Consider the following 14643-nt stretch of genomic DNA (forward strand, 5'->3'; position numbering starts at 1 on the left):
GAGAAAGACAAACATGGCACTTGTATGTGGAATCTAAAAATACAACAAACTAGTGAATATAACACAAAAAGAAGCAGACGCACAGATATAGAGAATGAATGAGTGGTGGGAGAATGGACCAGTGGGGAGAGGGAAGTAGGGAGGGGCAAGATGGAAGAGGGGAGCAGGAGATAAAAATAAGCTGCAAGGATCTATTGTGCAACACGGGGAAAATAGCCAATATTTTACAGTAACTATGAATGGAGTATAACTGTTAACATTGCAAATCACTATATTGTATGCCTTATATAATATTGTACATCAACTATACTTCAGTAAAAATAAAAAAACCTCACGGGGAAGGATGTCAGGTAACAGACAGATGATATCAGATGGGCAGAATGTCAACAAATGTTGGAACTCCCTAATGAGGACACAGGGATTCATCAGACCTGCCTTTGGGGTATATATGAAAATGTCCATGGTGAAACATGAAAAGCCAATTCTATAAGATTTAAGTTAGCAAGTGTGAGCATCAGCCATATGTCAGGCATCAAATAGAACATCATGGGAAAAATCTCAGTGAAGAAGATGCATAATCTACCCTCAAGGGATTTGAATGTTATTAGAGGAAAGGGGCGGACACGTCTGGAATAGCAAGAATGTTATGGGCTTCACCTGTGACTCAGTGGTAAAGAGCCTGCCTGCAGTGCAGGAGATGCACGAAATGTGGCCTCCAAAGTAATGGTGCCATTGCAACCCCATGGACTGTAGCCTGCCAGGCTCCTCTGTCCATGGGATTCTCCAGGCAAGAATACTGGAGTGGGCTACCATGCCTTCCTCCAGGGGATCTTCCCGACCCAGGGATTAAACCTTCGTCTCTAGCGTCTCCTGCATTGCAGGTGGGTTCTTTACCACTATGCCACCTGGGAAGTCCTTACAGTCACGTTAGGGCAACTCGAATGGATCACTCTGTGGCCCAGGACTTTCCAAGGAAGCTTGGGTTCCAGTTTCCTCCTCAGGTGGTTCAGTGGGTACAGCCCCAGGGTCTCCCTGACTCAGCAGCAGGTCTAACTCCCCAGCCTGGCTTCATCCCAGCCTTGGCTGCCCATCCATGTTGCCCTGGACTCTGAAGGTCCTTCCATAAAGTGAGAGTCCTCTGTGGTCCATTGTGATGACCAGCTGATCAAGCTCAAGTTCACAGGCCTTGTCGACACAGCTCAGAGCATGGCACTGTCCCATCCCTGAAGCTCGAGGGCGGGTATGTCTGCACTGACCCTGTGTGAGGATGTGACAGGCTCAGAAGACCTTACACACAAATCAGAGGCCAGTTGCCAGTGTTATTAACCTGTTACCAACCACGCCTGCCTCCACGAGGGGTTGACAAGGCCTCGGGGCACCACAAGTTTATTCCACCTGACCACTTTGGGGCCCCCGTCTGATAAGGGGCATCCTCTGTGCCTGCCCCGACTCGTGCTTTCCTTCAATGGCAGGCGTCATCCTGGTTGTGGGCCACAGCTCGGCGCTGGACACCTGCACTCGCCCACTGCTCGGGCTGCTGCCCCGGGACTGCGCGGACTTCGCCCAGCTCGTGAGAAAGGTACGCGCCCCCTCTTTTCTCTTGGGGCCACGGAAGCAGGCAGCCTGAGGATGTGGGTCCCCACACCCCCTTCTCAGAACAGAGACAAATGTCCTGAACAACCCAGGGCAGCAGGGACACCCCCTCCTCCCCTGAGAAGGTGTCCGCTGGCTCTTGTGCAGAGGGTGGCCTCAGGCAGGGGTCTGTCAGAGGACGTTTGTCATCTTTATCATCATGGCAGCTTTGGCCATTTGCTGTCAATATAAAAAACAAGACAGGGGACTTTTATAATCAGGTCATATGATAAGCCCTTACCACTCTAGTAGTCGAGCACATGGTCCATTTGGCAAGGGTAGGTGCAGGGGTTGAGCAAATTAAGAAAGAAGAGAAAGACCAGTTATTGGGCTGGCTTGCTCTGGGGTTGGGGGTGGGTGAGGGGGGAGACTGCAGACAGACAGAAAGCAGCCCCTCCCTCTAGCCTTTGGAGTCATCAAGCCATGGAACATAGGAGCTTGTTGAAGCTGTCAGAGTGCCCAGTGCTGGGCCGGGGTCATCTGTTGTTGTTCAGTCATGAACTCTCTGGACTCCATGGACTGCAGCACATCAGGCTTCCCTGCCCTTCACTATCTATGGGAGTTTGCTCAGATTCTTGTCCATTGAGTCGGTGATGCCATCCAACCATCTCATCCACTGTCAACCCCTTCCCCTCCTGCCCTCAACACATACTGAAAAATCAAGTGGGTGATGGATGTGTAGAGAAGAATAACAGGTGGACCAACCTCTAGAGCATCACCCAGCAAAGCAGAGATGGCTTTCCTCCCATTGGCGAGATGAAGGAGGCGGGCAAACTCAGGACTCAGCCCTCCCCATTCCCTGCCCCAGAGACCTACTCAGGGACAGACTTGCCCTCTGCCCTTGTCCTTTTCATCAAGTTATTCAGTTGATTGACCGGCCTTGAGGCTGGGAGTGAAGCAGTGCAGACAACGCCTGTGACGAGCTATAGTCTCTGACCGGGTCACAGCACCATTGCCGGCCACAGCTTGTTTGCTGCAGGTGTGAGCAGCAAGGTGTCTCTGAGCCCCAGAGTGGCCTGGGGGCTGCAGAAGAGCCGACCCCTGGCCCGGCCTGGCCCAGCCAGCGCCTCTCCTTGCTGTGCAAAGCCCTTGGGTCTCTGAGCCCCTCCCTGTGCTGCCAGGAAAAAATACAGTCCTCCGTCACCCTGAGATGCCATGGCACCCCCAGTTGTGACAGACAATGAGGTCTGCAGACACTTTCCACTGCTGTGGGAGAGGTGGGGAGTCCCCATGGGGGCCACTGTGTTGGATGTTGGTGCCAAGTTCAAGGTCACAGTGCCAGCATGGATGTATCATGCCAGGCTTCAAGGCTGCTGGCTTGAGAACAAGTCTAAAATCGATCAACCTGGTATGGAATTTTAATAACTGATTTACCTCTGCTCCAGGTCCCGTCTCTGGGTATGTGCTTCTGCGAAGAAAACAAAGAGGAAGGAAAATGGGAGTTGGTGAACCCACCCGTGAAGACGCTGACTCACGGCTCCAACTCTGCATTTAACTGGAGGAACTGGATCCAGGGCAACTGATGCCACCTCTGTTTGCATGACTCACATTGGAGAGAAGGGACTCCGCAGAGGCCGTGAGGTACTGCTATCTTGAAGGGACGCTGGTCTCCCCAAGGTGATTCACAGAAGCACAAAACGCACTTTCAGACACCGGAGTGTTGGTCATCTGCCAACCGCCACCCTGCGAGCTAGGCTGTGGGGACACCATCTTGTACCCTGTGCATTGGCCGTGACACTTGGCGGGGGATGAGGACCCGTGACTCTGGTTCCAGACCCACCCCAAGCCTACCCCAGGAAAAATTCCACTTTATATGTTTTTGTCAAGTTCCCAGCTAGTTTTCCTTTTTCTGTTTCAATCACTCTTGGGCTGTTTCCACACAGGCTGAAGGAGGTAAAATATTGAATAAAATGGTGCAAGGAAACCACCTACCAGATAAAAACCAGGAACTGAGCTTGTGTCCACAGACCAGGTATCGTGACCTGCTGCTGCTATAACGAGTAAGCCCACGCTGGTGGTTAGAGACACAAGTTTTAAACACACGCGCGTTTACTCTGTTGCAGCCCTGCAGGCCAGCAGTTCTGAAATGGGCCAGAGGAGTACTCCTCTTCCACAGCCCTCAGGGAGAGTCTGATTCTGTTTCTCTGGCTTTCAGAGGTGCCCGCACTCCTGGCCCCTGGCACCTTCCTCTGTCCTCAAAGGCAGCACTGGTGCCCCTTCAGATCCCCCTGCTCCTCTACTTACACGGTCACATCGCCTTCTGCTGCTGACTCTCCCATCTCCCTTTTGTGAATTCCCTCAGATTACACTGAACCCACCCAACAATCCGGAATATCTCCCCATCTCAAGACCCTTAACTTAATTCTACCTGCGAAGTCCCCTTCGCCATACCGTGTGACACAGTCACAGGCCCAGGGATCAGGGCGTGCACCTCTCAGGGGCCACCCTTCAGCCCATCACCCCCCAGTCCTCTCAGGGGCCACCTTTCAGTCCATCACCCCCAGTCCTCCCAAGCACATTGGGCTATTTATACAGAGGCCAGGGTGGAAGGGTTGTGACATCCCCTTGGTGCAGGGCTTACTCAGTTTCTCTTTTTCTCCATTTTGATCCAGTGGAGCTGGGAGGAGGGCTTTGAAAAATGGAGGGGGGGGGCCCACCCTGTCAGGAGAGAGAAACCAGAGAGGACCCCCACGTGGGCACAGTGAAGCCTCCAGGGATGGTGCATCCAAGGGTGCTCTGACTTTGAACAAGCTGGTCCAGGCAGTCAATGGAGGGAGCACCCAGCTCCGTCCTCTCACCCCATCCTTGCCCAAGAAGAAGAAATAGCCCTCAGAGTGCTCAGAGGGAGGGCGCAGTCATGCTGAGACATGCTGCCCGACTCCAACACCTCTGTTCTTTTCTGGATACACCAGTGCCACACTGATATTCCTAATCATGATGGTGAATATAAACGTCACAAGTCAAGCTTGTGGGATTTACACAGTCACCACTTCTTTGGGATGGTCCCCAAGACATCTGGGTTCACCCTCTGTGGGGTGAGGCTTCTGGGTCTCATGGCCTGAGTGATGAAGGAGGCAAACCACCACCTCCTCCTCGCTGAACTACCTGTGGGGGTCTACACCAGACAACAAGATGGGTCTGAACCTCAGAGCTTGAGGTCAAGTATGCAAGGAACACAGTTCTCTTTACATCCTGTAATGCTGGTTGACAAGACCTCCTTCTGCAACAAAGGTAGAAAAGCCCTCTTCTGTCATTCTTGACTTCTAGAATGACCCTCAAGTGGGAGGTGGGGGGAGTGGGTGGGAGGCGGCTGGAGCACAGAACTATGCTGGGGAGGGGCGCACAGCGAGGTGCCTTTGGAAGTGTTTCATTATTTGGCATAAGTTTTTGGTGAACTAATAAGAAACCAAAAAAAAAGAAAAAATTTCTGAGCACTTTCTTCTTTTCTTTGGCCCTGCTGGTCCTCGGGGTTCACAAGCCTCATCTGACCCCCTGCTGATATCATCTGGAAACAGACATCCTGTTCCCACAAGCTCCCACCTCCAACCCCGGCCCCACATCATCTCTTTGATGTCCTTACCTATGGACAGGAACAAAACTGGAAAGGAAACCCCCAGCGTGGTTTACTTGCATCCCCGACCCAGCAAACGCTGTCTATGAACCTGGGGGCACAATGACTGGGATTCTTCCCAGCAGAGCTTTCTCAGAAGAAGGGAGGAGGCTGAAACCGGAGGAGGAGCTGGCCTAGGGCTGGGTTGCCGAGGAGCCGGGGATCCTGAACTTGCAACTGTGATGGAGAAGCACTGAGCCGCAGGTTCTGGGGCCACCAGTCCCTGCAAACACTCTGCTGAGTTTCTCTGAGAAGGAAGACCCGTCACGTTCCACTGAACCCGGTCTTATTTTAGAGCCAAATTTGAGATGCTTCAGCTACGAGTCGTGTTGCTGAATCCTGTCTTCCCTTCCCAAAATTCGTTCAGATGAAGTCCTAACCCCAGCACTTCAGAATGGGACTTTTTTTTTTTTTTTTTGGACAGGCCTTTAAAGAGGTAATAAAAGTGAAAGGCACTCACTGGGGTGGCCCTAACCCAAGATGACCAGTGTCCTTATAAGAAGAGGAGATGAGGACCCTGACACACACAGGATGACCACGTGAGGACACGGAGCAGACGGCCATCCATATGCCCAGAGAAAGGCCTCAGGAGAACCAGCCCCGCCCACACCTCAGCCTTGGATGCCCAGCCTCCAGAGCGTAAAACTATAATTAGCAACTATTTTTTGAGCTGCCCAGCCTATGGCACTTTGTCAAGGCAGCCCCAGGACACTAATACAGAGCGTGAAAAACACTGATACAAATGCCAAAAACAGTTGTTTGTGAAGGGCTGGACCAGCCAGAGGCGTGCAGCTCTGCACAAGGAAGATAATACATGTCACACCAACCGAACCCACTTAATGCATCCAGATTCATGCATGACCTCTCCTGACTCTTTCTGTACCTATTTTCAAATAGGAAACACAAAGATCTGACTCCCTGTGGGCAGCTCTTGCAAAGAATAAAGGCAAGAACCCAGGCCACACAAAGGTCCTCCTGCCCTGGCCCTGGGGAAGAATGAGGTCTGGGGACACTGTGCCGACACCCTGATGTATTTCCCAGAGTCCCCAAGGGAGCACGGGTGCTTGAGGAGGGGTCTGTGGGACACTGCCATTCTCAGCCCCCAAGTTCATGAGCCTCTGGTGTCTTTGCCAACCTGCCACCTGGAGGAGGGCCAGGCACCCACCTAGGTCACAGCCAGGGCTCCCAGAACCTCTTTGCACAGAGACAAGTTGGGGTTCTCACCTTCTCCCAGGCCCTTTACTGCTTGGTCTCAGGGGCTCACAAAGGTCTACAAACAGCTCTAACTGCTCCTCCCACTCCATCCATACCAGTGCAAGGAGCCATGGAAGATGAAGTGGGAACAGAACCATCCTTCCCACCCATGCACGTGCAGAGCCCCTGCTCCTTCCAGACAACTGTCACATGGAAAGCCAATTGTCAGTATTTGCAGACTCCTGGACCACAAGCCTGGAACCCCATGAAATAGACTGAAATCCTCATACCCCAAGAAGAGAATTCAGCAATGTGGCTGAGTTCAAGGGGGTAAATTCAGATGGCAATAGCTTTTCTTTATGGCCACATCCTTAGGCACTATAATGCAGGAAATGTCCTATTTGCACGACCATGACAGCACAACATAAACACCTTAGGAATACACTCACAGGACTGGCGAACACAGCTTACCCGAGGGACGCAGCGAAGGCTGGGACGGTTCCCACACAGAAAGGAAGATTCAACATCCACAAAGAAGCTGTCTCCTAAATGAACCCACAGAGGGATCACAGTCAAATGAAAATTGTGAAAATGACTTTTGAGGGAGATAAGTGGATTTGAAAGTTCATGTGGAAAAACAAACATCCCAGGAACAATGAACAAATCCCAAAGAGAGCGATGGGGGAAGGAAGGGAAGTAACCCCAAGAGACAGTAAACACGCTACAGAGCTACTGTAGTTAGAACAGTGTGGTAGACACGCTGGATTTCAGGCAGAGAGAGCAGAGGTATAAATAGAACACAGGGGTTTATGTTCGTTAAACTGGGTGATGGGATGACTGGGGGTAATTGGATGGTTAAGTCAGCGATGTTGAGACAATGCGGTCACCATCTGGGGAAAGGAAAGGAAATTTTTTCACTCATTGCAAAAAAAAAAAAAAAATCAAAGATTTAAATGTAAAAAGTGAAATTGTAGAAGTACTAGAAGACACCATGTGAGAATTTTTTTTTTTTTTTAAGTATTTCAGAGTACGAGGAAAGCCTTTGTAAAACCATGACACAGAAATCTGGAACTGTACAAGGAAAAAGAGATAAATTCAACTAAAACATTTTTCAAATCTGCTTTGAAAGGCACCTTAAACAAAGCTTAAAAGTACAAGCTGGAAAAGCCAACCGCTCCTCCCTACCTGCAGCCCCCTCCTCCCGGGAGCTCTCCTGCTGTCCAACCCTCCCAGCCTCTGCCTTCTGTACCCCAGGGACCCCCATGCCCTGAGCCATGTTCTGCCCTGCTCTGCTGTTTGCTGCCACTTGTTTGTGTGGGCATCACTTGTTTCAGGGAGTGCAGTGGTGACTGGGTGCCAAGTTCATTGTAAGCCAAGGACCTGGGCACAGAGCGGACCCAGCCACCTCTGAGACAGTGATGCACCTGCCAACCTGCTCCATTCACATGGTCCAGGGTTTCCCAGTCTCAGCTCTATTTACACTGGGGAGGGTCCATGGTTTGCTGTGGGGGGTGCCCTGCACATTGAGGGACATTCAACAGCATCCACGGTCTAGACCCAGTAAGCACCCCTCCTCCCTATCACGATAACCAAAAAATGTGTGTGTGTGTGTGTGTGTGTCTGTGTGTGCTTAGTTGCTCAGTCATGTCTGACTCTTTTGCAACTTCAAGGACTGTAGCCCGCCAGGCTCCTCTGTCCATGGGATTCTCCAGGCAAGAATACTGGAGTGGGTGGCCATTCTCTTCTCCTGGGGACCTTCCCGACCCAGGGACTGAACCCAGGCCTCCTGCATTGCAAGCAGATTCTTTTTACCATCTGAGCTACCAGGGAAGCCCCCCAAATGTTTCTGGACCTTGCCAAACGTACCTGGGAGCAAAAGAGCCCTGGTTGAGAACCAATGATGCATTCCTTTGGCAGAGATGCCAAATACCCTGGTCCTGGGTGATGGCATATCAAGGCACTCAGGCTCCCCAGGCCCCACTCAGGTACGGCAGCAGAGCCCCTGCTGGGTACACATGGTACTGTGAAGACAGATGTCAGAATGATAGGACCCTTCTTGACCAGAGCAGCTTGTTATGATCTGAAGCACAAGGCTCTGTGAATTAGTGGACAGAGGAGGCCTAGAGGTGCCCATGAACAGATGTGTGAGTGGCAGGGATATGCTGCTCTGACAGGGGCCCGAGAACAGCATGGATAAGCTCTGTCCAGCGGCCAGAGCTTTCTGTCCTGGTGGCCAGTCCTGGTGACAGCCCAGCCTTGCTTCTAGTCTTTTAGTGTGTTTGACTGAGTCTTCCAACCAAATTCTAGATCTTTAAAGTCTGTTTGTTTGTTTTTTAATTTTTAACTTTGTATTGGAGTATGGTTGATTTACAATGTTGTGGTAGTCTCAGGTGTACAGCAGGTGTACAGCAATGTGATTCAATTATATATATCTCCATTCTTTTTCAGATTCTTTTCCCACATGGGTTACCAGAGTATTGAGTTCCCTGTGCTATACAACGTGTCCTTGTTGATTACCTATCTTAAATATAGTAGTATGTGTATGTTAATCCCAACCTCATGATTTATCCCTCTCCACCATCTTTCCCCTCTAATAAACATAAGCTTGTTTCCTGAGTCTGTTTCTGTTTTGTAAGTAAGTTCATTTGCTCGCATTTTTAGATTCCACATAAAAGCAATACCATATGAAAGTCTGCCACAAACACCCAAAGGCTGTAGAGTCCTTGGAACCAGGGTATGATCCTAAATCAGAGTAATCTTCTCCTCAATCCCTCCCTACACTCCCCTCTCCCCAGGCCCCAAGGGCCAGCAAAGAGTGCGGATGCACAAAGATGAACAGAATTGCTTGAAATAGGTTCCATAATGATGGCGACGTTAATTACTCAACGTGTATAAACATCACCTCCAGCTTTGTGTATAAACATTTCCTCCAGCAGGGGAAATGAATGGGGTTCAACGGACCTAGGTGTGAGCTCCAATTCTGTCTTTACTCATGAGATTGAAGACACAATCTCCGTGTGTCCTGGGCTCACCTTTGTGACACGGGGCAACGTCCCGCACTCTGTTCTGGAGGAAGCCTCATTCTCTTTCCGGTGGCTGGTGGGGGAGGGGACTGATCTGGAGTGTCTCTGATGTTCGTTCATTTCCGCGGGGGAAACACTCCTCTCACCTTGGGGATTCTGAGGCACCACCAGCGTTGTAACAGTTGATTTACAAATTGTCTGAGAATTTCAAAACCCCCTCTCCTGATCTGGTGTGAACCGGCTGAGCCCACCAATGCTCCGTTGGCTTAGTGGGAGGGGCTTCGGCCGGCCTGTGGGCACTATCGCAGCAAGTGCATCAGGCCGGTGCCCACTTCCTGCAGAGGAAAACCAGTCTCTTTCACAAAGCGGAGAGGGGCAGGAGGAAGGGGCCAGATCAGAAGAGACCGTGGCCCTGGGCTGGGAGGAAAGACTCAGAAGAGCTGGGGCCGGAGTTCAGAGTGAAATGCTAGCCTCCGGACAGACGTTTGGCTCCTAAGATCTCTCCAGGGTTCTCTCTTTTGGGTTCCCAGTCCAGTTGGCGACTCTGGCGCCTGCACCCTGCCTGGAGGGAGCCGCTCTCCTTGCCGGTACCCAGCCACCCCGTTCAACTGGATGCCGCCTGCTTCCACCCGCCCTGACTTGCTGCCTCCCCCACACAGGAAACGGACACACTTCCTCCGAGGCAAGACAAAGCCAAATACTCCACACGCCGAGTGAACGCTGGGAGGTGGAGGCGGCAAACTACCAACTGAATTTGACATTTAGAGAGTTTGTAGGTTTTACAAGGCTGCCCCATCACAAAGGGTAATAAGAAGCCAGCTGTGTCTAAAGGTCTTTGCAAGAGTCTGCAGAAAATTCCCAGAATCCTTAGCTTCTCATTCCTGTCTGGTTCCAAGGAAATGCCATTTCCAGCTGTTGGGTACCATTTTATTCTAAGACTTCAGCCTCCCAAAAAGCTAGAAACCAAACACACACACACACACACACACACACTCACACACACAATCTTCTCAGTGAAGTAAAGATGTCCTGGAAGAAGTCATTCCCCAAATGAAAGATCTGGAAATTTCAGATTTCTCCTTCTCCCTCCAAAAATGTCTCTTTCAACTCATAACTCATTATCTTTCATGCTGTTCCATTCACAATAAGATGAGGATCTTATTGGCAATAGGCCAAATACTGTAATTTCCAAAGAAACTGTAGCGCAAAAGTGAAAAAACCCCAAAGAGAGGTGCTCTGAATGAGCCATAGGTAAGCTCTCCCCTAGAACACTTCCTGGAAAGAGAACCCAGCTTATTTTAGCAGCTGATTTTGGAAAACATGTTTTACTGCCTTCAGTGGTCCTTGAACAAATTTTGCTCTCCTTGGTCTGGGTGCTAACAGAAGGGCAGACACTGTACCCTGGCTCACATCATCATTATTAAAAAGCGGGGATCTCAGAGCTTATAATCTGGGGAAACACAACCAGTCTTTGAGGAAAAGCAAGAAACTCTGAATAAGCCATCTAACATCTTGCTTCTCAAAATTGTATAAGGATGGACGTCACCTGGGAGCTTGATGGAAATGCAGAGTCTGCATCAAAAGTGAGTGAGTCCTAAAGGTAACTTGTTATGGGACTTGCTTTCTCACCATGAATAACTCAAAATCTGGTCTCAAAAATACATGAAATAGAATTTTTTCAAATGTTGGACAAGAGGCAGTGTGAGACTGTGATGACTGAAAAGGAAAACAAACAAACAACAAAAAAAATGAAATGAACCCTAATATAATTTCAGCTTTCTACCTAGAAGTAATTTCTAAACCAGAATTCAGGGAGGGAAATATAAACAGAATCTAGAGATCTTCCAGAGTTGAGTGATGGATGAAGCAGATAGAAATGGTAGGACAAGGAACACAAAAGGAGGGAGACACAGAGAAAGAGGTCTAGAATCTACAAGGAGGTTCCCTTGAGTCTCTGGCTGAATTCCCATCTGAGCAAGAGGAGAGAGAAATTCCACCAAGTCAGGCAATGAATGACCACTGAACCATAAGCAAAAGACTTCTCAGAGCTTTACATGTGTATGAAACACTTAAGTTCCACCCGTCAGCATACAGAGCTGCTCATTGAATATGTAAGGCATTCAGTAGGGGCCAAAAAAACTTACATGTTAGTGACAAACCTAGATCGTGTATTAAAAAGCAGAGACATCACTTTGCCAGCAAAGTCCATTTAGTCAAAGCTATGGTTTTTCCAGTCGTCATATGTGGATGTGACAGTTGGACCATAAAGAAGGCTGAACGCTGAAGAATTGATGCTTTTGAATTGTGGTGCTGGAGAATACTCTTGAGGGTCCCTCGGACTGCAGGGAAACCAAACCAATCAATCCTAAAGGAAATCAACCTGAATATTTATCGGAAAGACTGATGCTAAAGCTGAAGCTCCAATACTTTGGCCACCTGGTGTGAGCAGCTGACACATTGGAAAAGACCCTGATGCTGGGAAAGACTGAGGGCAAGAGAAGAAGAGGGTGACAGAGGATGAGATGGTTGAATAGCATTACTGACTCAATGGACATGAGTTTGAGCCAACTCTGGGAGACAGTGAAGGACAGGGGAGCCTGGTATGCTGTGGTCCATGGGGTCGCACAGAGCCGATACAACTTACCAAATGAGCAACAACAACAACAAATCAGGATACCACCCAATAATTTGAACAGGAACATTTAACGTAAAGAATTATGAACTGTAACAGGGGAGTAAGTATAAAAATTGAAAGAGAATACTAAAAAACAACTTAAAGCTAAGGGACAGTATCCAAGAACGGACAACTGTGGGAGGAGGGCTTCCTCCCTGTGGCTGGGGTTCAGACCTCATTGGAGACAGTATTTGCAAGTCAATGGGTGCAAAGAACTTTGCTAGATTGTGCAATCCAGAGTTGGTTCACAGCAACCATGGAAACAGGAAACACCCTGCAGGTGCAGATGGACCAAAGCTGGTGAGCCAGTGTGCAGAGAGGGATGGGACACTGGAAGTCCACTTGCCAACAGAGTGGCATGAAGCCTGGTGTCCATGTCTGGAGGGCCATATCCAGGTGGTGACCAGACTGTGTTCAGCATAAAAAATATATATATAAATAAGACAACATGCCAGAACCAGAAATAGAAGCTCTTTCCTCCTGAAATTTCCCTCCAGCACCCTCTGCTGACAAAACTTAATATTGTGCTTTTTGAAGAGGAGGAAGAAAAGTGTTAGTCACTCAGTCATGTCCTGCTCTTTCCAACCCCATGAACTGAAGACTCCCAGGCTCCTCTGTCCATGTAGTTTTCCAGGCAAGACTACTGGGATGGGTAGCCAATCCCTTCTCCAGGGGATCTTGCCAACGCAGCAATCAAACTCAACTCTCTTGCATTGCAGGTGGATTCTTTACCATCTGAGTCACCTGGGAAGTCCCACTGAAGAGGAGACAGACTTAAAGCTTCATTACTGCAGCACAGGAGAACCACGGGTGGAGCAGGAGCTGAGAGGCAAACAACTGATAAATGGCATGAGGCACACCTTAGCAGTGGGACAAATGCAGAGTAAAAGGATACTTTAGAGCTGCTCCAAACAAATATAAAACAAAAGCATCAAGCCAGTCTTCAAATATCTTAACTGTGAGACAGAAAAAAGCTTCAACAGTCTTCAATGAAGTACAATAAAGCCCAGAGCTCAGTATCAAACTGACAATGTCAGACATATAATTGAAAATTACTAGATAGGAATTCAGCCTTTGGTCAAGATGGAATTAGAGGGATTGGCTTTCTTTCCTGCTAGAAATGGAAATATATATATATAACATAATGGTTACTGAGATCTTTTACACCAGGCAACAGAGGACAATGAACTCTGGGAGAGAGAAACAAACAAGGTAGGCTGTACAATTGCCTGTTTTACTGCCTGGGGAGAGAGGGTCAGATAACAGTACAGAGAGGGCGAGCCTAGGTAGGCCCAGCAGGCTGCCTGAGTAGATGAGATGGGGTGAGAGTTTGTTGTGACAAAGCAGCAGGAATTCACCAGTACCAGACAAGAAAGCTGCACAGAGAGAACTCCAGGGATATGTGGATGGTAAACTTCAATTGTTCAGCGGCACACTTATTTACTTCTTTGGCTGTTTCAAGTCTTAGTTGCGGCACATGGGCTCATTATTGCATTGGTATTCCAAACTTCATTGTGGCACACGATCTCAGGAGTTGTGGCACACAGGCTTAGTTCCTCTGTGGCATGTGGGATCCCAGTACTCTGACCAAGGATGGAATCCATGTCCACTGCACTAGAAGGTGGATTCTTAACCACTGGACTACCAGGGAAGTCCCCAGCACACTTACTTAAATCAAGTTTCTTGAGATGAAAACTACAATTTTAAAACTGAGGCTTAAAAACACACTGGATAGAATTTATGGTCAATTGGACATTGCAGAAGAAAAGACTGGTGAATATGACCACGTAACAATAAAAACCAACCAAATAAAAACAGAGAAAAATGATTGACAACAAAATAGGACATTGGTGAATTGTAAGAAAATCTTGAGCGGGCTAGTGCATGAAGGACTGGAGTCCTTGAAAGGGAAAAAATATTTTTGAAAAGCCATGGCTGAAACGTTTCTAAGTCTGATGAAAAGTACAAACCCACAGCCAAGAATTTCAACAAACTCCAAGCACAAGAAATATAATGAAAATTACATGAGAAAAAATATAATCAAATTGTTCAGAACCAGGAATAAATAGAAATCTTAAAAGCAGAAAGAGTAAAATTATACAAAACATACAGAGGTACAAATTTAAGAATGACTGCAGACTTTGTGTCTGAAATAATACAAGTAAGATGAATGTGGACAAGCATCTATAAGTATTGAAGGAAAACCTGTCAACATAAAGTTCTATACCAAGTGAAAACATGCATCAAAAAAAAGTGAAATAAAAGCTTTTTCAAATATAAAAAGCTAAAGAAATTTATCACCAGCAAAGCCACATAATAAAAAATATAAAGAAAATTCTTTATCAGAAGGAAATGATGCCAGATGGAAATCTGAAGGTATACCCAAAAAATAAAGAACATCTACCATGGTAATTGGATGGATAAGTACATAACATTTATTCTTATTGTTATTTTTGAGACCATGGGATAGAGAGACAAAAATAATAACAATGTAGGATAAGGTTTGTAAT

The 14643-nt window shown here is 48.1% G+C and overlaps 1 protein-coding gene across 1 annotated transcript in view; it reads left to right on the top strand.

Annotated features, from left to right (window-relative positions):
- The window catches only part of UBASH3A (ubiquitin associated and SH3 domain containing A), a 38290-nt gene extending 34731 nt beyond the window's left edge, over positions 1–3559 (top strand). Inside the window, exons 13-14 of the mRNA XM_025292227.3 lie at positions 1473–1579; positions 3018–3559. Coding sequence (XP_025148012.3) covers positions 1473–1579; positions 3018–3155 — 245 coding nt within the window. The 3' untranslated portion in view covers positions 3156–3559. The remainder of the gene's footprint in view (positions 1–1472; positions 1580–3017) is intronic.
- The last annotated feature ends 11084 nt before the right edge of the window (positions 3560–14643 follow it).

The sequence above is a fragment of the Bubalus bubalis genome, chromosome 1 (assembly GCF_019923935.1).
Source record: "Bubalus bubalis isolate 160015118507 breed Murrah chromosome 1, NDDB_SH_1, whole genome shotgun sequence".
NCBI lineage: Eukaryota > Metazoa > Chordata > Mammalia > Artiodactyla > Bovidae > Bubalus > Bubalus bubalis.